Below are 21,495 nucleotides of genomic sequence, written 5' to 3' on the forward strand. Positions count from 1 at the left end.
TGCTCCACGTCTGCGACTGCGCACGAAAAGGCACTGGTTGATGCACTGATTGAGAGTGCGTGAACCCTCACCCTGAAGATGGAGGATGCAGCTGGCTGAAGCTGTGACAAAGGCGCCGGTGCCTTTTGGAACGGTAATGTGATCAGCGCAAAATTATATTCGTTCAAAAATGGCTAATGTGAAAAGTGCTAGCGTGGAAATAAAATGATTATATGAAGTAAAAGCTTACTCATGAAAAATGTAATAAGTAATTAATCATAACAAATCATGTGCATTGTGTAAAAAAATATATATGTATGATAATGTGAATGCCAATATCCAATGAATTATATAAGGAAAAAATACTTCAAAAATTAAAAATTGAAAGTGCACAAGTGCTTCAAGATAATAAAATTCCTAAAAGTAGTGATAAAAAACTTTTAGGAATTTATTATCTTGAGGCACTTGTGCACTTTAAATTTTTTATTTTTGATGTGTTTTTTCCCTTCATAATTCAAGATCTGGGGTGGCTGGTCGCCGACCTTCCTTGGTAGCTTCCTCAGGGAGGATCTGCTGTCCCAAGGACCGATCTTTATTCCTGCTTTACGGTCGCTGGCTTTGATGGCCTGGCTTTTGAATGCCAGGTGCTGCAGGATATAGGGGTTTATCTGAGTTGGTGATTCCTACACTGTTGAAAGGTAGGAAATCTACCTCTAGGAAGATCTAGTGTCGTACGTGGAAGACTTATATTGCGTGGTGAGTCTCTTGAGATTCTTCATCGCTCCTTCTCGGTGGCTCGAATCGTGACCACCTTCCTTCAAGGGTTGAATAGAAATTGGCCTTGTACCAACAAGGGCCAGCTGTCGGCTGTCAGACATTTTGGTTTATCAAGTGCGGGCTCCGTTGCTGCCTTGGGAACTTAATTTGGTGCTTTCAGCTCTACAGAAGCGTCCCTTTGAAAATATTCGGAAGATTTCCCTGCTTATGATGTCCAAGGAGGAAGCCTTTTTGGTAGCTATCATCTCTGCATGCAGGGTGTCGATAAGGGCGGCTTTATCCTGTCGTTCACCGTCCCAGGAGATTCACAGGGGTAAGGTGGTTCTTCGCCCCGTCCGTCGTTCCTTACAATGGTTGTTTCTGATTTTCATTTGAATGAAGACATTGTGTTGCATTCCCTGTGTCCCAGGCCAAAACATCCAAAGGAAATTGCCTTTCATACCTTGGATGTGGTCCGGGCAATTAGTGTGTACCTGCCAGCTATGGAGTCTTTCAGGAAGTCAGTCACTCTTTGTGCTCACAGATGGACCTTGGAAAGGGTTGTCCGCTTCCTCTGCGACCTTTTCCAGATGGATCAGACGGACGGTGATTCAGGCCTATTCCATTAGGTGTCAGGTTCATCCTTTCCATGTCAAGGCGCACTCTGTCATGGCGCTTAGTGCCTCCTGGGCTTTCCGTCAGGCGTCAGCGAGGCAGGTTTGCAAGGCGGCTACCTGGTTGTTGGTGCACACTTTTACAAAGTTTTATAACGTGGATGTGTTGGCATCTGCGGATGCTTCTTTTGGCTGCAAGGTTTGCTGTTTAGAGGACTTGATCCTCTTTGAGGGGTGTGCTGTTTTTTTTTTTTTTTGTTTTTTTTTGTCAGATGGGCTCCAGTTGTTTGGTTGAGCTGCTAATGTTTGGCCTTGAATTTAGTTTTTTTTTGTTCCCATCCCTCACGTTTAACACTGCTTTGGGACATCCTAATGGTTATGAATATCTAAAGCTGTGTCTGTTTGAAGCGGTAGTAAACCACACAAAAAAAGAAATAAATAAATTGGGCAGTTTAAGTCAGCATGTGCTAGTATGCATCACATAATAGCACATTATGACACTTACCTGAAAATGAAGCCATCCAGCGGCATGCGGTCACTGCTGTAGGCAATTTTATTGTCACCTGGTCGTCTTTCCAGGTTCCTGGGCTTCGGTGAGAAGAATGGGCGAGCCGGCGATGAGGTCATTCCCGCACAGGGGTCACAGTATACAGCACCGCTTTGAAGGAACAGCGCGAGTAATGCTGTTTTTCAGAGTGTATGCGTCGGTGATGTCACTGGCTGCATCTAAAGTAGATATCTCCTAAACAGTGCACAGTGTGCTATTCAGAAGGGGCAATGCACATACTAACATGTCATAATGTGCCTGTACCTGGGCGTAGAGGAGCTTTTATTGCAACACATTACTTCACTGTTTCCCTTTTTGACCTTTTTTTTTTTTTTATTTTTTTTTTTTTCAATTTTTGGACCTTTCTTATTACTAGGATGTTTTGTTAAATAAATCTATCCCAAATATAAAAACACTACCTCCACACCACCACCATAAGCATTATGTAAGTAATTGTCTATAGTTTACCATAAAGCTAGTGTGCATTTTCAGGGAATTAATATTTTTTTTTTCTTCTTTGCGGCAGGATTTCTCCTTTGTATACAAGCCAGAGACGTGTCAAGTGATGGTGGGGTGTTCCATGTTTGCCCCTTTAAAGACTCTTCCTAGCCAGTGTTTGCCACCCATCAAGCTGCCAGATGAGTGCATTTACCGTCCTAGTTGGACTGTTGGAAAGTTAGACCTCCTTCCCCCTGTACCTGCAATGCCCTTCATTAAAGATGGGTAAGCTTATTAAACTTTTTCATATCTGAGCATAGGCTCCAGTTTTCATCTATGTGAAAAAAGTATCTGAGAATTAGCGTTTGTCTTACGGTATTACACCTAGCAGTACTCTGGAATTCCCTCTTGTTAGTAAAATTTTACCCTTACCTAGCTAAAAGTATAAACTACTAAAATTTGGTAGTCAGTGGCCCCATATTGACACCGCTTTCTTCTTTTTTTCAGGAATATTTCTAGTGTGAGCAGTGCAATCGATCAAGAATATGTTCAGACTTACACACCACAAACCCATACACCATTTGGAATGTCCAATAGTGCCCCACCAAGCAATGCTGGAGCAGGTATCCTTCCTTCTCCTGCAACCCCTCGCTTTTCTGCTCCAACTCCAAGGACTCCACGGACACCACGTACTCCAAGAGCAGGTGGTGGTCCAGCCAGTGTTCAGGGATCTGTGAAATATGAAAATTCTGATTTGTATTCTCCAGCTTCAACACCATCAACTTGCAGACCACTGAACTCTGTAGAGCCTGCCACTGTACCATCGATCCCAGAGGCCCACAGCCTTTATGTCAACCTCATCCTTTCAGAGTCTGTGATGAATCTTTTTAAGGATTGCAATTTTGATAGCTGCTGTATCTGCGTTTGCAACATGAACATTAAAGGAGCAGACGTTGGAGTGTATATCCCGGATCCTGCCCAGGAAGTACAGTATCGCTGTACATGTGGATTTAGTGCGGTAATGAATCGAAAATATGGCAACGGTTCGGGGTTGTTTTTGGAGGATGAGCTGGATATAATTGGACGACACACAGACTGTGGTAGGGAAGTGGAGAAGCGTTTTGAGGCTCTAAGAACTGCAGGAACAGATAACACTGGACTAAGGGATCCTGAAAAAATGCCTGATGAGTTGATACTACTTCTCCATGATCAATGCACTAATTTATTCTCTCCATTTGGAATTATGGATCAAGAGCCAGTAACCAAAACCAGCATTGTGAGCTACACATCACGTGTAGAAGAACAAGACTGTTGCAATGATTGCTACTTGGCACTGGAGCATGGACGACAGTTTATGGACAACATGTCAGGAGGCAGAGTTGATGAAGCACTTGTGAGAAGTTCTTGCTTACATAGCTGGTCTAAAAGAAATGGTAAGTGTGACAGTTCTACTACAGTGTTTAATGTCAGTATTTGTTAAATTGACAGTAATATGTTAAAATGACTGCAGTGTGTTTTTGCAGAAAGGTAGCTGATGCAGTGCCCTGCGTCACATGGAGTTTTTGTTTGTGACTAAGAACCGGCTTAAAGTGTATCGCTAGGCAAAACTTCTTTTTTTCGTTTTGGGCAGAGAAGGCAAGTCTCTGTGAACTCTGTTGGGGTTTTAATGCTGTGTCCATAATGGGGAGATTCGTTCCTCCAACATTTTAGAGTTGTCTCCAGAGCAAGAGGTAAGAGGAAATCACTCAATAGGAACATCTGTTCCCAGGACAACTGACCCCTTCCTGCCGACATAGCCCATATAATGCGGCCTCACAGAAGTGGGATTTTTTCTGTTGGGCAGCATATATGCGTACTTCCCTTTTTGCTGGGAGCATGCTCCGAGCACAGAGACCCCGGGTCTCACCGGGGGCCCTGTACTAACGATCGGATCTCCATCAGGATCACCTAATTGCTGTGGTAGCCACTAAATGGCTACCGCAGTGATCAGTCAGTGTGAAACCCGCCCCTGTGTTTTTCCCTTTCTGTAAATGGAGAATAAAGACACAATGTAGCTTTCTCTTTCCGTGCAGAGAAAATAAAATTTAAAAAATAAAAGAAAAATTACCTAGGTTAAGGTTTGATTTATGTCGGTGCCAGGATTAGTGTTTGGGTCAAAGATCAGAATCAATATATTTTGGGCACAATGTTTTTTTTTGATTAGCGGTCAGTGTTGATGTGTTTTTTTTAGTTAGGACAAAAAAAAAAGCAAAATGCACACTATTGCTTCTGGGCTGTACTATCGGTACAAACAAGTGACATACACATATGTGATATTTTCGTGATCATCAGGAGCAGAATATATTTTAGGTTGTTCTTTGGTGGTAGGTATGGTAGTAACAAGAAATATACAGCTACTCTTCTTCTTTTTTTTTTTTCTTTGGTCCAGTCGTCCCAAAAATAATATATAAATAAAAAATAAAATAAAAATAAAAAAATATATAAGAAATAAAAAGAGACATCCATAACCATTTACTACGGAAAGCTCAATTTGACCTGAAAGAAATGCATTATAATCCACCTGGATGCACAAAGTAGGTTGTGACCGATATGTACAGTTTTACTAAGACTTGTCAAAATTGCAAAATTGGGAATAGGCGTTACTATTTGTTTTACGCTTATGGCTTGTACACACGATCTGAAAATCTAATGACAGATGGTCCTTTTTCTTTGCATGCTAAATACATATCGAAAATGAAGAGTTTACTAAAGTTACGAAAATTCTCGTACGACAGAATTAAAAATCAGAGGTGATGTAATGTGTTGTAGTGTTTTTGTATTGTTTTTCTGAATGACAACTGCACTGATTAAACGAAAACCGTGCGATCTTGTCATGCGAGAAATTTTGTGCTTGTCCTATCGGATAATATCTGATGAAATGTTGTGATCGGCCCCCGAAAGCTGTGTATGAACGATCCAATTATTGTACAATCGCTTCGAAAGTGGTATTTTTCGTCCGATTTTTTGGATTGTGTGCACGGGCGAAGGGGTTAAGAGGAGAATTTTGCTTATGGAGATTTTCTTTACCATCTTGCTGCCTGTCTGACAGGTACATTTCCCCAATGGTTTAAAACCCAACTGCAAGCATTTGTTATATTGTAGCTTATCAGTTCTTGATGTGGTGGCTGCATTAGTGTTTTTTTTTTTTTTTTTTTTTTTCCAAGTATAACTAAAGGAAAAACTTTTTTGTTTGTTTTTTGGATAGGGATTAGGACATCTGTCAGATTTAATTGCTGTCTGCCCCCAAGATTCATCCTCTAGATTTGTGCTGTTATCATTGAAAGTGAAAGTAAAAAGGTTTTGGGTTGTCCCCAGAAAAGTAATAGAGGGGAAATCTTCCAATATGTACACTAATTCTTGTGATTTACAGGGATTTCCTTGGACTTCCTGTTTGGCTCTGGGACAGGAAGTGAAGGAAAATCTCCACAATGGGGCACAGATGGCGAAAAATAAAACTGGCGGGTTATAACCCTCCTGTGCTCTATCCAAAATGAAGGAAAAATTTTGCCTGTAGTTCCACTTTATCTTTATTTTCACCTGTGATCCAACCAGTAATTCTGATGTTTTTCATTGGTCAGCTTTTATTTAAGGTAAACCTTTTTTCCAAAAAGAACAAAACTGTTACTGTCTCTGCTTAAAGAGGAGCCCCAGGCTCCTGCAGAAAAAAAAAAAATACCGAGCAGCTGCGAATATTGTAGCTGCTGACTTTTATTAGGACGCTTGTCCAGGAATCCAGCAGTGTCTAAATCTGTACTGATTTTTTTTTTTTTTACTCAGCTATTGGGGGCTGCCGCCATCTCCACAACCAGCATCATGCGCAAAGCATGCTGTACTCTCTAATTGGGCTGACTGCGTGGGAAGGAGGAATAACTAAGCTTCTGTGTAGGGCTGAACGATAGTCGATGTGATATCGACTATTGTGCTGCGGGCGTGGGCGATAGTCACATTGCCGAACATACGATAGTAGGCATGGGCAGGGAGAAGTCGGGAGGATTCAGTGGTTGTAGAAGGTAGCAGAACACAGCCCGATATCCGTCCCACACACGTTCAGTCTGCCTGCCTGCAGCTAGTTCTCCTGACTGAGCGGTGAGCAGCGCGCCTTGAGCAGCTGCACAGCTAACCAATCACACGTGCCTGCACACCTGATTGGTTTGCTGTGCCGGTACTCACGACGTGATTGGTTTGCTGTGCTGCGCTCACCGCTCGGTCAAGACAACTAGCTGCAGGGTGTGTGTGATGGGATGTCATGTCGGGCTGTGTTCTACCTCCTACCACCACTATGAGTCCAGACTCTGCCTAATCCATTCCACACTGTTAGTGTCTTCTGCATTCCACCCAGTTCAATATCGCGATATATACCATTGAAAAACAAATATCGCGATGTACTTTTTTTCCCCAATATCGTGCAGCCCTACTTCTGTGTGAGTTTGGCGTGGCAAACTGAGTTGGAAATGGGAGCAGGTACCTGTCAAAGCCAGGTACCTGCTTTTCCCCCAAAAGGTGCCTAATGTTGCAGCGAAAAAGAGGGGGGGGGGGTGGGAGTAGCTAAGCAGAGCTTCCCCTTTTGTTAGATGTGTTGGCTGGAGCTTGGCTTCAATTTGTATGTAAATCTGCTAGCCTATATAACCATACCCTTACCCCAGACTGACAGTGCTTCTGTTCAGAGTGTGTAACTGGCCAGACCAGTAAAAACCGATAGGGGGTTGGAGAGCCCAAAAAAATTAGAGAACTAATGCTTTAACCACTGACCATCGCAAGATTTTACCCCCATTCATGACCAGGCCATTTTTTCGATTCGGTTAACTGACAATTGCATTCTTATAAGATGCTGTACTCAAATAAAATGTATCATCCCCCCCCCCCCCCAAATAGAGCTTTCTTTTGGTGGTATTTGATCACCTCTGCGGTTTTTATTTTTTTGCACTATAATCCAAAAAAAAAAGCAACAATTTTTGGGAAAAAAAACACATTTTTTACTTTTTTTTTTTTTTTCTATAAAACACATCCAGTGAAAAATTTTAAAAAAAAAGTCTAATTTCTTCATCAATTTAGGCCAATATGTATTCTGCTACATAAATGTATTCTGGTAAACAAAATCCCAATAAGCCAGGGCTCGACAAACCCTGGGCGCCAGGTCACATTGGCGACTAGAATTAGTGACCTGGCGCCTGGGGTGCCCTGCAAGGGGTGTCCTGTCCCTTTTGCGCCACCCCCCCCCCAAACCACTCCCCGAGTGCACAGACTACCGTGCCATCCGATAATTGAGGCAGCGGCTTTTCGGCCTTCTTCAGTGAGAGATCGGGGAACTGGCACCCTCTTGTGGTGGCCGGGAGTTTGAAAAGCATTAACTAATGGCTGTTTCCCCTGCCTGTCCTCAATGACTGTCCATCTCCTTCCCCAAGAGGGGATGAGAGGGAAGTTTTGCAGACTTCATCTCCCTGTCCACTTACCTTTTCTTAAAAGGTAAGTTGAAAGGGAGTGTGGTTATTATTATTATTTATTTATTTTTTTAAATTATTAAAAAAAAAAATATGATATAGAATTTTTTATTCCTCGTCGCCATGCCACAGCTGAAGGCCCCTTTCACACGGGCTGTCTGATCAGGTCCGCCTGTCAGTTTTTCAGGCAGACCTGATTGGACCCTTCAGTCTCCTCTATGGAGCAGTAATCTGCCGCCATCTGATCCTGTCTGCCAAAAACAGACGGATGGTGGTTCTATTTTCTATCCATCCCGTGGATCGGATCAGATGGCATCGGATGGAAAGACAGACAGTCTGTTTCCATCCGATTGCGCTATAGAGGAGAGTGGGGTTCTAGTCATCTTTATGTGTAAATTTTGTATGTTATTTTTTTGGAAATAAAGCTTGGTTGGTTGTTTTAAAAAAAAAAAAAAAAAAAAAAACTGGCTCCTAACTTTTTTAGCTGGCTCCTAGATTTCAGGAAAATTTGTCAAGCCCTGCAGTAAGCGAATATTGATTTGCACAAAAGTTACAGCGTCTACAAACTATGGGATATATTTATGGAATTTTTTATTTTTATTTTTTTTAGCAACTTAGAGCAGGACTCCGATATTGTGTCAGTCAAATCAGACACTGACAGATTGGTCACCTAACTGACACTCCTGACACTTTTTGGGGACCAGTGACACCAATAGTGTTCAGTGCTAAAAATATGCACTGTTACTGTACTAATGACACTGGCTGGGAAGAGGTTAATGGGTGATCAATGGGTTAACTGTGCCTAGCCAGTGTTTGTTTGTGTGTGAGGTGTTTACTAGGGGAAGGCTTTAATCCATGTTCCTGCTTTGCAGGAACACAGGAGCCATGCCTTCCCTACTGACAGATTAATGATCTGTCTCGTTTACATAAGCAGATCGCCATTCTGAATGTGCTAAATGATCTTCATCTTGTGCATGCACTTCTCGTGGCTCTATTCATTCCCATGAGGACCCATACGCATGGCAGCTTTCCTGCAGAGTATAGCTCTCTTCGTAGGAATTAACAGTGTGTGGCCAAGATAAAGAGGACACGGCAGGGATGCTTTTTAAAGCAAAGCTGTGTGGCCTCCTGGTGGGGGACAAAGGTAAGTATTATCCCAGGTGGTCTGCACTCAGAATGGTCGGAGCATGTCCTAAATTGTATGTTACCCCAACATTTTATATTTCTGATGTGTGTCTGTTGTATCATATACCTATTAAAAGGTGTTCTGTTCGCTTTGGTTTTCTAAATTTGTGTGAAATACCTTGTGATCCTGCCAGTCCCCTGCTTTCCTCTTTCAAACTGACCACACTAGGCATAAAAGCACATCCGTCCCAGCATGGTCAGTTTTCTGCCTGTCCTTCAAGGGTCAAACTTGTGCTGACACACTTCTGCACAGCTCTTCACTGGAAACTTCTGTGTACTCTTCTTTTTGCCTCCTGCTGATATACCCCTCTTCAGTCTCCTCTCCACAAACACCACTCTAAGCCTAATATGCATCTAAGAACAGAGGTTATGTGATCACTTTTAAAATGTCTTTTTTATAAAGGGTGTGTATGTATGTATATATGTGTGTGTATATATGTACAGCGAGTAAAATAAGTATTGAACACGTCACCATTTTTCTAGGTAAATATATTTCTAAAGGTGCTATTGACATGAAATTTTCACCATGTGTTGGTAACAACCCATGCAAATCCATACAGACAAAGAAATCAAAACAAGTTCAGAAATTAGGTTGTGTAATGCACAACATACCGCCAAGGCAACAAAGGACGGGCTCACGAAGAGACACATTAAGGTCATGGAGTGGCCTAGCCAGTCCCCAGACCTTAATTCTATAGAAAATTTTTGGAGTGAGCTGAAACTTTGTGTTGCCAAGCGACAGCCAAGAAACCTTAAGGATTTAGGGATCTGTAAAGAAGAGTGGATTGCATATGTGCAAACCTGGTAACAAACCAAAGTACGAAGTCATGTTTTGCTAGGGGATCAAATACTTATTTTACTCACTGAACTGTAACTCAAATGTAACATTTGTATTGTTTTTTTTCTGGAATGTTTGGATGATTTTCCGTCTCTTATTTAAAATAAACCTATGATAGCCACTTCTGTTTCCTGGAAAAGTTGATTGCTGGACATCCTTTAAGATTGAGCTCCAGTACTGTGTTGGAGAGTATTGTCAGCTGTAAGGCACAATGATGTCACCGGTGAATCTAGGAAGTGGACAGAAGTCTGGGGCCAAGATGAGAGTATTTTTTTAATTTAGGCTCTTTTTTATTATTCAAAAGGCAGGTTTGGTGTGCGGTGGTGCATTTTTGTGCAAGGTCTGCTTTAAAGCGGTAGTTTAGAAAATATTGCTGCTTCTAGCAGTGTTAGTCTCTGTGTACACTATACAGCACATACACTATGCACTTCCTCTTCTTTGCCATCTGGAAGATGCTGAAAATGGTCGGGCCCTGGGGAGAGGCAACTCCTGTGTGCATCATAGGAGGCCACCCAATGGTAGAAGATGGTATAATTTTGGATTGAGTAAAGGAGAGGGAGATACATAAATGCCTGAAATTAGAGACAGTTGTTAGACCTCAGAGCAGAAATGGGGGGGGGGGGGGGGGGAGTAGGCAAAAAAGGGAGAGGGAAGACCAAAATAACTTACAATTGTGTATATAATAGTCCTAACGAACTTCCAAACCAGGTTTAACAGTCAAATAGATTTATGGTTCCCATAGGACTCCCCATTGGAGATGATGTAGAAAAACAGATCCCCAAGCGGTCCATGTAGTTCTCCCCAGGGGCTGTGGAGGGGAGGGGGCCAGCCAGACAGTCAAAACAGCCATGAAGATGACATGGTGTCACAGTGGTCAGGGATATACAAATACTGAAAGAAGCGAGCATGGTCTTGTAAAAATGCATAGAGAAATCTCACCATATAAACATTTACACCTTGGATTGTCTGTCAGATTTTGATTTATGCAACTATGGAAACCCATGCATAGATCTATGTACCTATAATTATTAGAATTTCAATTGTATGTACTAAAGTGTTAAATACATTTTATACCATGTGGTTTGTGTCTTGCAGAGTCCCTTGAACGTTCTTCTTTTTGTATTCATACATGTTGGGACTGGGACACTTCGATGTCCCTCATATGCCAGCTCTCCTCTGTAGAGAGTTATAACCCATCAGATTTATTTCGGCATCTGTGTCCAATTGGGGAAATTTACCTATACTGCATGTCTCATAGCTAAAACAGGAAAAGAGGAAATCCCTGCAAATTAAGGGAACCCCTTGGGGACCCCCAGGTCACCAGATCTGGTGTCTCCATTACTGTTCTGGGGACAACCTAAAATTTCATATTCTTTTACTTTCAGTGATTGTAAACAGGAAAAAATGGAGAGTGATAATCTCCCCAACAGGGGGCACAGACAGCAATAAAAACCTAATAGGTGTTCTAATACCTCTCCAAAGAAAAAGGTTTTGCCTTTTAGTTTTACTTTAGGCTATGTTTATATACTAGCATATCGGATCAGGTGCAGAATCGCCGCGATTCTGCCTGCGATCCTGAATCGGTGCAAATCGCGGGATGCCTGTGCGATTCCCTCAACTTACAATAGCACCCCAAGCGCGGCACGATTTTGCTGTTGTTGCTCAAAGGATTGTGGTCTAATCGCGCAAACAGAATTGCGGGACGCCTGTCGCCCAAAAAAAGTACAAAAAATAAACCAACATGGGTTATTATAACCCTCCCTTACTCTATTCAAAATGGAAAAAAGGTTTTGCCTATAGTTCTGCCTAAGTTAAGTCATACTGTAGAACAGTGTTTCTCAACTCCGGTCCTCAGGGCACACTAACAGGCCAGGTTTGCAAGATAACTGAAATACATCACAGGTGATATAATTTGCTACTCAGTGATTGCAGTATTCAAGTCTGCATCTCCCCAAGGTAATATTTAAAATCCGGCCTGTTAGTGTGCCCTGAGGACTGGAGTTGAGAAACACTGCTGTAGAAAGTCAGAAATTTGCAGCCTTTAAGAATTTGAGTCTTCACAATGTAGTAGTTAACAGTGCCGTTCTAAGTGTCTAACAGGCTTGTGCTAGTACAGCTCAAGCAGAGATTCACATCATCATTAGAAAAGCTCTTCGAGTGGTTTGTTTTTATGTAGGAAATGACTGATTATTTGTGTAGTCAAAACAGCAGCATTCAACTTGAGATTTCGCTTTCGTTTGACAGACACAGCTCCTGATCTTCATAACCATTGGGTTATACTGCCCACTACAGGAGTAGTACACTGGGCAGAAAAAGAATCTGGCTATGTCTATGGGTAGTCCCAGGGGGTATACTCCCTCTCCCTATAGGTACTCAGTTTTTTTTTCTTTCTGCCTAGTCAGGAGTAAGGACCTAGTTTCTTACTGGAATCTCTGGTCCTGACGACTTTTTTTAGATAGAAATTGTTTCTCCTGGTTTTTTTATGTGAGATCTACAATAAAATTTGAGACTTGGTGCCGTGCTAGATAATCTAGATCCAGTGGTCACGGCAGTCTGGCCAGCGAGCGCGCGCAGACCTCAGCTCCGCGCTAGGTCGACCGTGACATAGCCCAACTGGACGCGGGCTGGCCTGTGAGTTAAATACCTTGCAAGGTCGCATACGACCAGGTCTCAGCCTGAGTCGCAGCAATCCCCCTGGGCTGATAGTAGCCCCATTTCAATGGCGAGGGGTTCTATCTGGAGTGGTGCCCTCCTGTTTCCTGGTATGGTGAGTAGCTGTCTCCCCTCTCCCCCCTGGATGGTTTTGGGGTGGACGTGCGCCCCTCCTTTGAACGATCGGACTCCCGAGTTCGCTTTCTTCCGGTCAGGCACCCACCCTTTCATCTACCCTCCCCCTCCACTTATGCTGGAGCTGTGTGGGTGGTCTGGTCCACCTCCTGGGGTGGGGCGCTATGCTGGGGAGGGGGGTGCGCCAGCGACCTAGCAATGAGCTGTGGGGGGGGGGTTTGTACCTGGTGAGGGCTCCTGCCAGCGCCCCCATCCTGCCTGGGTCTGTCCTTGAGGCCTATGGATCCCTCCTGGGTCCCTGGGAGCCTCGTGGAGCCACCATTTTGCTGTAGCCTGTGTGTTTCTATGCACGGTTGCCATGTTTGTGTAGTCCGGTGGCCATTTTGTGTTGTGTGTTTTTTTTTTTTTTTTTTTTTTTTTTTTTTTTGGTGGTTTGCCATAGAAAATAGCTGCAGCCATGACAGTGGAGCCCTGTGGGTGGCGATTTCTGCAGTGGGAGCCCCTCCTCATCCCCTGGTGCTGACATCTCGATCTTTATACTTCCTAAACACCGCACGTAGAGTGCAGACTATCCTGGTAGGTGCAGATGCCTGTTTCTGCTGGGTGGTGAGTCTGGTGGGGTTCTCTCCCTCTCTGCTGAGGATCGTGTGGTGCTGCCGCCAGTGCATTGGGGGGCTGTCCCTTTGCAGTGCCTTTACACTTATTGTGGGGTCCCCCTGGTGACTCATGGAGTCTTTGGAGCACATCACTCCACCTGACCCCCTCTCTGAGGCTGCGGGGCCCTCCGGGTCCCAACCATTCATTGATGCACTGACCGCGGTCCTGGAGTCATTTGTCTCCCGGGTGGAGGTGGTTTTCAGGCAATGGGCTAGCAAAAAGCGCCCCTGCCTCATCTGTCTTATCAGATCCTGAATCTGATTCAGCCACTGTGAACATGGGTAACCCTGCTGGGTCTGCGACCATACACTCGAAATCCTCAGTGAGTTGGATTCCCCTACATCTACAACCGCACACGAAAAGGCGCTGGTTGTAGCACTGATTGTATTGGTGCATGAGACCTGGAAGATGGACACAGCTGCGACAGAGGCGCAGGTTCCCTTTGGCACTCACAAGCCATCCAGAGCGGCAAAGGTATTTCCTTTCCCTGCCTATTTTGACAGAATTGTCACTAAAGAGTAGGGACAAGCTATTCACTAGGGTTTACCCCTATGAGGAGTCCCTTTTTAAGAAGTGGACTGTTCCACCGGTCGTAGGTCCTCCGGTTTCCAGATTGAACAAGGCAACTATGATACCGGTTGAAGAGTCCCCGGCCTTTAAGGATCTGGCTGACAGGAAGGCGGAGGCTGTGGGCTGCAATATGTACACTTTGGCTGGTTCGGCACTGAGGCTGATATTCACCATTGCCCTGGTGTTGCAGACTCTGACCGAGTGGGCGAAGTTTTTACGCCGTGACCTAGAGGGAGAACAACTCCCCCCCCCCCCCCCCCCCGCCTTTTGCTGAGCTTGCGGACCAGCTGGTCCAGGGGCTGCAGTTTATCTTTGATGCCTCTTTGGCTGCAGCTCCCCTAGTGGCTCGTCTCTGTTTCGGCAGTGGTCCTTCAGCGTATCTATTGGTTTAAATGCTGGTCTGCGGATCAGACTTCTTAAAAGGCCTTGACTGATCTCCCCTTTCAAGGGGATCATCTGTTTGGAGCTACCCTGGATGACAGGATTAAGGGTCTCTCAGGGGGAAAAAATACTTTTTCTTCCACAGGCTGCTAAAGGCAAAGGAACCTTGTCGTAGATTTGGGCCCCCCTTCTCGGCTCATAAAAAGGTTGATTTACAAGTGCTCAAAGCCTTTCAGGGCTTCTTCTGGAGTATCCAAATGAACCTGGTCTGGCAAGCAGAGAGCGGGCTTCTCCAAACCAATGGACAAGGCTCCTTCAGCATAAAGGTGCGCCCCCACTCGTATCGGGAGTGGGGGGGGGACGTCTTTGCTGGTTTCCAGACTTGTATACTTCCCTGGTACAAAACAAGTGGGTCCACAAAGCTATTCGGTCTGGCTGCAAGATCAAGTTTTGCTCTTGTTCCCCGGCAAGGTTCTTTCCTTCCAATTTTCGCCTGTCCCTGGACCACTTCCAGGGTCTGTTTCGGGCTGTATAAGACCTGTTGCTTCAAGGGGTGATTGTCTCAGTTCCGACATCTGAGCTTTTTCAGGGGTTTTACTCTAACCTGTTTACAGTTCCCAGGAAGAAAGACGAGGTGCCTCCAAATCCAATCCTGGACCTCAAGGTGCTGAACTGCTTTGTGCGGGTGGAGATGTACAGGATGAAGTCCATTCGCACAGTGATGGCATCCCTGCATCAGGGGGATTTTCTTGCCTCTATCGACATCAAGAATGCTTACCTTCACATTCCAATATGTTCCAGTCTCCAGCGCTTCCTCCGCTTTACTGTGGGAGAGAGCATTATCAGTTTGTGGCATTACCCTTTGTTCACGCCTCTGCTCCTCGGGTCTTCTCAAAAGTGTTAGCCCCGGTGCTAGTGTTACGCCAATGGGGGAATCGCAGTACTGGGCTACTTGGGACAACCTCCTCCTGCGAGCGGAGTCCCCTACTGCTCTGGTGGAAAACCTAGAAAGGCAGTTCAGCTGGATTCAGAATTTTTAAAATTCTGCTCTGGTTCTGTCCACAAAGCTGGACTATCTGGGTCTGACTCTGGCCTCCGCCTTAGCCAGGGTGCTCCTTCCTCTGGACAAACTCCAGAAATTGCAGGCTGCAATTCGTCTCCTGCTGTCCAGCAGAGGGTCATCCCTTCGGACTTGCATGCAGGTGCTGAGCCTAATGGTGTCTACCTTTTTTGAGGCGATTCCATTTGCACAGTTCCATGCGAAGTCCCTGCAAAAGGAGATTCTGGCCAAATGGGATAAGACTCCGCAGTCTCTGGACAATCAGATCCGGCTGAGCCAGGGAACGAAGGAGTCCCTGATATTGTGGCTTCATTCTTCAGCTGGGCAAAATCCTTCCTCCCCTTGTATTGGACAGTGGTCGCCACAGATGCCAGCCTATCCGACTGGGGAGAAGTCCTTGGCAAGAATTATGCTTAGGGAGCTTGGAGCCTAAGGCCCCTTTTACGCATGCGGACCGGACCGTTGATTTCATCAGTTGTCATGTTTTTTCAAAGAAAATAACAGATAAAGTTTACATCAATTGCTCATCAGTTTTTACATCAGTTTTATTTTACATCAACTACCAATGCAAAAACAGTTTGTCCGTTTTTACATCTGTTTTTCGTCCATTCCATTTTTTTTTTTAGTCGAACAAAAATAGGCCTTTAATCCGTTTTTTTTTTTTTTTAAATGGGATGTTGACAAATGCGGTTGTAAACAGTATCCCACAAAAGTGAGTACAGTACATCCTCACATTTTTGTAAATATTTTTATATCTTTTGATGTGGCAACACTGAAGAAATGACACTTTGCTACAATGTATAGTGAGTGTGCAGGTTGTATAACGGTGTACATTTGCTGTCCCCTCAAGATATCTCAACACAGCCATTAATGTCTAAACTGCTGGCAACAAAACTGAGTACACCCCTAAGTGGAAATGTCCAAACTGGGACCAAAGTGTCCATATTGTGTGTGACAACCGATATTTTCCAGCACTGCCTTAATCCTCTTGGGCATGGAGTTCACCAGAGCGTCACAGGTTGCCATTGGTGTCCTCTTCCACGCCTCCATGACTACATCAGGTCTGAAGACATGCTTGGCCAGTCCATCATCTTTACCCTCAGCTTCTTTAGCAAGGCAGTGGTCCTCTTGGAGGTGTGTTTGGTGTCATTATGTTGGAATACTGCCCTGCGGCCCAGTCTCCGACGGGAGGGGATCATGCTCTGCTTCAGTATGTCACAGTACGTGTTGGCATTCATGGTTCCCTCAATGAACTGTAGCTCTCCAGTGCCGGCAGCAGCACTCGTGCAGCCCCAGACCATGACACTCCCACCTTGTTTGACTGTAGACAAGACACTCTTGTCTGTACTCCTCACCTGGTTGCCGCCACACACACTTGACACCATCTAAACCAAAGAAGTTTATCTTGGTCTCATCAGACCACAGGACATGGTTCCAGTAATCCATGTTCTTAGTCTGCTTGTATTCAGCAAACTGTTTGCGGGCTTTCTTGTGCATCATCTTTAGAAGAGGCTTCCTTCTGGGACGACAGCCATACAGACCAATTTGATGCACTGTGTAGCGTATGGTCTGAGCACTGACAGGCTGACCTCCCCCACCCCTTCAACCTCTGCAGCAATGCTGGCTGCACTCATATGTCGGTTTCCCAAAGACAACCACTGGATATGACGCTGAGCATGTGCATTCAACTTCTTTGGTTGACCCTGGCGAGGCCTGTTCTGAGTGGAGCCTGTCCTGTTAAACTGCTATACGGTCTTGGGCACCATGCTGCAGCTCAGTTTCAGGGTCCTGGCAATCTTCTTATAGCCTAGGCCATCTTTATGTAGAGCAACCATTCTTTTTTCAGATTCTCAGAATTCTTTGCCATGAGGTGCCATGTTGAACTTTCGGTGACCAGTATGAGAGAGTGAGAGCGATAACACCAAATTTAACACACCTGCTCCCCATTCACACCTGAGACCTTGTAACACTAATGAGTCACAGGACACCGGGGAGGGAAAATGGCTAATTGGGCCCCATTTGGACATTTTTACTTAGGGGTGTATTCACTTTTGTTGCCAGCAGTTTAGACATGAATGGCTGCGTGTTGAGTTATTTTGAGGGGATAGCAAATTTACACTGTTATACAAGCTGTAGACTCATTACTTTACATTGTAGCAAAGTGTCATTTCTTCAGTGTTGTCACATGAAAATATATAATAAAATATTCATAAAAATGTGAGATACTGTATGTAAATGGGATGATCATCCGTTTACATCCGTTTTTCTATAGAGAAGCAGTGATGTCCATTTTTATTTGTCAGCGGATGAATGATAAACAGACGGTCCATGTGTGTGAAAGGGGGGCTTTAAATACTGCAATGACAGTGATAATGATCAGGATTTTGAATTGTAATCGTCAGGTGAGCCTTATCTCAGTGCTATTGCTAGTGTCCAGTTACCCAAACATAGCTGCATGCAACCCATTGTCTGGGACTTCCTGTCCTGTACTGTACTCCAGAAAATGGATTTTCCTGGAAATTGAGGTTTCTTTTTTTTTTTTTTTTTTTTTTTTTTTTTTTTATTATTGCTTGTTCAGATGCTGCAGTTTTCACCCTTTGTTTTGTGGTGATGCCTGTGCTCCCTAATTTTATTTTCTTATTTTTATTTAAGTGGAATTTTCCCAGTGCAACCGCATCTTTTTTTTTTATTTATTTATTACCAAAAAATTGGGTAATATATTGCATATGTGTAAGTATTTTAGCATGAGGTTTCCTAAACCGTTATGCTAATATTGGAAGGAAAAAAGAACTAAAATGTATTTCCCTAGGGCAGCCTCATCTCAACCAGAGTGCATTCTGGAAACTGTAGGGATGCCTTGGCAAAATGCCTAAAAATTTCCCCAAATTGCCCAAAAATGAACAAGCTGGCAGTGTAGAGAAGGCCACACGTATTTATTACAACCTTGGGTACAATGTAGGCCACTGGCATCCTAACAACCGAATCCATCTTCGGTTGATAAATATGATGCCTGGTGCCTGCAGTGCACAGCATTCTTGTTTGCTGCTCCCCTGCCCCTTTCCTTCAGGACTGGTGTTACGTTTGCTAAATGAGGGAAGCGCAGAGAAACATTGCAGTACTTGTCAGTACCATTGTTCAACGGTAGATTTGCTTTGTAAGGAAAATCACCTCTAATGTCCCTTCCCCTACTTGTTACACTTATGTGACTGAGACTTTTTTTATTTATTTTTTTTTCCTGTAGCTATAGACTCAAGCAAACAGTGTTCCCAAGACATCCTCCGTATGCTTCTTTCATTGCAACCTGTTCTTCAGGACGCAGTTCAGAAAAAGCGGACTGTCCGATCTTGGGGTGTGCAAGGGCCTTTAACATGGCAACAGTTTCACAAAATGGCTGGCCGTGGATCATATGGTAAGAAATTCATTTTGTTACTAATTTGAGACAAAATATGATCTGGGTTTTGTTTTTTTTTTTTTCAACCTGGTAATGAAAGTGTTTCCATCATGTATGTTTGCAGTGGTAGAGAGAGGGTGTTTTATGTGAACCTCTTACCCCTGCACATTGGTCTTAACCACCTCAATACCGGCCCATAGTACATATACGTCCTGAGTTTAAAGCTAAATACCGGTGTTATGGCAGCAGATAGCTGATTCGCCGCGAGTTTAAAGCTAAATACCGGTGTCATGGCAGCAGATAGCTGATTCGCCGCGAGATCACCCTCCGGGATGGCGGAAGAGGTGACCCCCCCCCCCTCCCGCCGCGTCCCGGTCCTTTCCCCCGCTTACCGGACCCGCCGGCAGTGGGGAGAACGATCGGGTCCCGGATCCTCACAGACAGGATGTCGAGTGAGGGCAAGCTTGCCCTCACTCGACTCTATTGTCTTTGAGGATCGGAGCGACGGCAAACGTCGTTGCCGAGCAACCGACTTAAAGGTCCCTTTTCTTCTTCTTTTTTTTTTTTTTTCTTTCCAACTTTATTAGTGTACTTGTGAGATCTGAGGACTTTTTGACCCCAGATCTCACAAAAAAGAGGTCCTGTCGTGCCTATTTCTATTACAAGGAATGTTTACATTCCTTGTATTGGAAATAAAAATGATCAATTCTTTTTTTTTTTTTTTTTTTTTTTAAAAACGGTGTAAAAATAAAAAATAATAAATAAAATAAATAGTAAAAAAAAAATTAAAGCGTCCTGTCCCCGTTAGCTCGCGCGCAGAAGCGAACGCACACGGAAACCCTGCCCACATATGTAAACGGTGTTCAAACCACACATGTGAGGTATCGCCGAGATCGTTAGAGCAAGAGCAATAATTTGAGCCCTAGACCTCCTCTGTAACTCTAAGATGGCAACCTGTAGAAATTTTTAAAGTGTCGCCTATGGGGATTTTTAAGTACCAAAGTTCGTCGCCATTCCGTGAGCGTGCGCAATTTTGAAGCATGTTGGGTATCTATTTACTCGGCGTAACATTATATTTCACATTAGGGAATAAAATTGGGCTAACTTTACTGGATTCTTATTTTTTAATTCAAAAAAGTGATTTCTCTTACGTCCTCCGACAGTCGCCGCCACTTCATATTCATCACTAATGGGGTTATTGACCTTTGCTCCGCAGGAGTAGCTAGGCAACAAAATTTGTTAATATCAAAGCTTTTAGCATATCCCACCCCTAGGGGGTGGTCCCCTCAGTCAATACCTCCCTGCTTCCTGCATTCCCAACTCAGTTTCTAATGCCTAGCTTAGGAGTAGGCTGGCTGTTCCTGTGCTGGGAGTCTCAGCCTCTATTCTCTTTTTTGATTTTATTTTGAGTCTTTTTCTCTTTCTTTTACTTAGCTGTTGATTTTCAGCATTAGTTAGCTTCTTCTGATGAAGATGATCGTGCGGAGCTGGGTCTCGGACTGGCCACCCTGGATCCCAGGGCTCAGGGCCAGGGGCTTCCCAGCCTGCCATCGAGCGTTCAGCGCAGGTTTCCCTGGCACTTCGAACGACCTATCCCTGTTCGCTGCAGGGATGCTATCTGTGAGGTGGCTACCTCACTGGACGCCATTGCGGTTTCGCACCGCAGTTCCACTGCGTCATGGCTGCGACACTCCCTGTCAGTGCAGCGGTTTGGTCACTGGAGCAGACTCCCCACGCCATCCGGACTGGTAAGTGTAACTCTATGTGGGGACCTGTCTGTTGGGTGTCAGTCTGGGACTGTGTGACCCTGCATGTCTGTGTGGCTGCTGAGCTCCCTGTCAGATTCCTGTGTGGGCTGCGAGGGGGGGGGGGCTCTCCCGCTCTGCTGGGTGAATGCATGAAGCAGTCTGGGTTTAGGCATGCTGTGCGGCGATCGCATTTTTTTGCGGCAGAATTATGGTGGCCGGTCCTGTGTGGTGAGGCGCGGCGTTTTGGCGCAAAACGCCGCCATTTTGGCGGCGATCGATCAGGCCACGTGTCGGCGCCATTTTCTATTTTCCTAAGGAATCCTCAGCCGAGCGGCCATGTTTGTGTAGCCTTACATAGGCTTTACAGGGGCGGTCAGTCATTGCATCACTTCCTTTTGCTCTGGGACAGCGATCGGTGGCAGCAGCCTGTGTGATCTCTCCAGGTTTTTACCTTTCCATTTTCCTGTATTCCTTGCCCAGTGTTCTTATCCCTGTGGGGGTCGGTGTATTCAGTGGGTGCGGTGGGCTACGCTCGCCGCGATCTTAAAGGGGCAGTACTCCTTTTTTCCTAATATTACTGGGGCATGGATTCTCAGGATTGCAAGTTTCCTCCCACCTTGGTGGGGGGCCAAGGGGCTGCTGCTTCCCCCGAGGGGGCTGATCTGGCTACTATTGTGGCAAACTTGGCTGCTCACGTGCAGATGCTGGTGGCTGATCGATCCACAAAACGGCCCAGAGTGTCTATTTCCTCTGATTCAGAGGGTGATGGGGATGCTATGGCTGGAGTGCCCTTCTCAGGGTCTCACTCATCTCTAGACCTTGTGGGGTCTGAGGGGGAGGCTGAGGTGGAAGGGGTTGATAATTCTCCCCCTGGCTCGTCTGAAGAGCTTGCACTCATGGATGAGTTGGTTGCTTCTATCAACGCTGCATTTGCAGGATGAACCATGTCCTCCTGTTTTGATGTCCTCTTATGGGACGCAAAGGAAACGCAAAACATCGCAGGTTTTTCCTTGTTCTACGGAATTTCAGCGCGCGGTTGATGAACAATGGCGCAATTTAAAGAAGCC

At 44.8% G+C, this 21,495-nt stretch overlaps 1 protein-coding gene across 1 annotated transcript in view; it reads left to right on the forward strand.

Annotated features, from left to right (window-relative positions):
- Positions 1-21,495, forward strand: part of MED13 (mediator complex subunit 13) — a 181,548-nt gene that overhangs the window by 111,897 nt on the left and 48,156 nt on the right. The window contains exons 15-17 of the mRNA XM_082245707.1: positions 2,423-2,619; positions 2,842-3,767; positions 18,531-18,698. Of these exons, the coding sequence (XP_082101833.1) occupies positions 2,423-2,619; positions 2,842-3,767; positions 18,531-18,698 (1,291 nt within the window). The remainder of the gene's footprint in view (positions 1-2,422; positions 2,620-2,841; positions 3,768-18,530; positions 18,699-21,495) is intronic.

Source organism: Pelophylax lessonae (assembly GCF_965119305.1).
Source record: "Pelophylax lessonae genome assembly, chromosome: 2".
In the NCBI taxonomy this organism is placed as follows: Eukaryota; Metazoa; Chordata; class Amphibia; order Anura; family Ranidae; genus Pelophylax; species Pelophylax lessonae.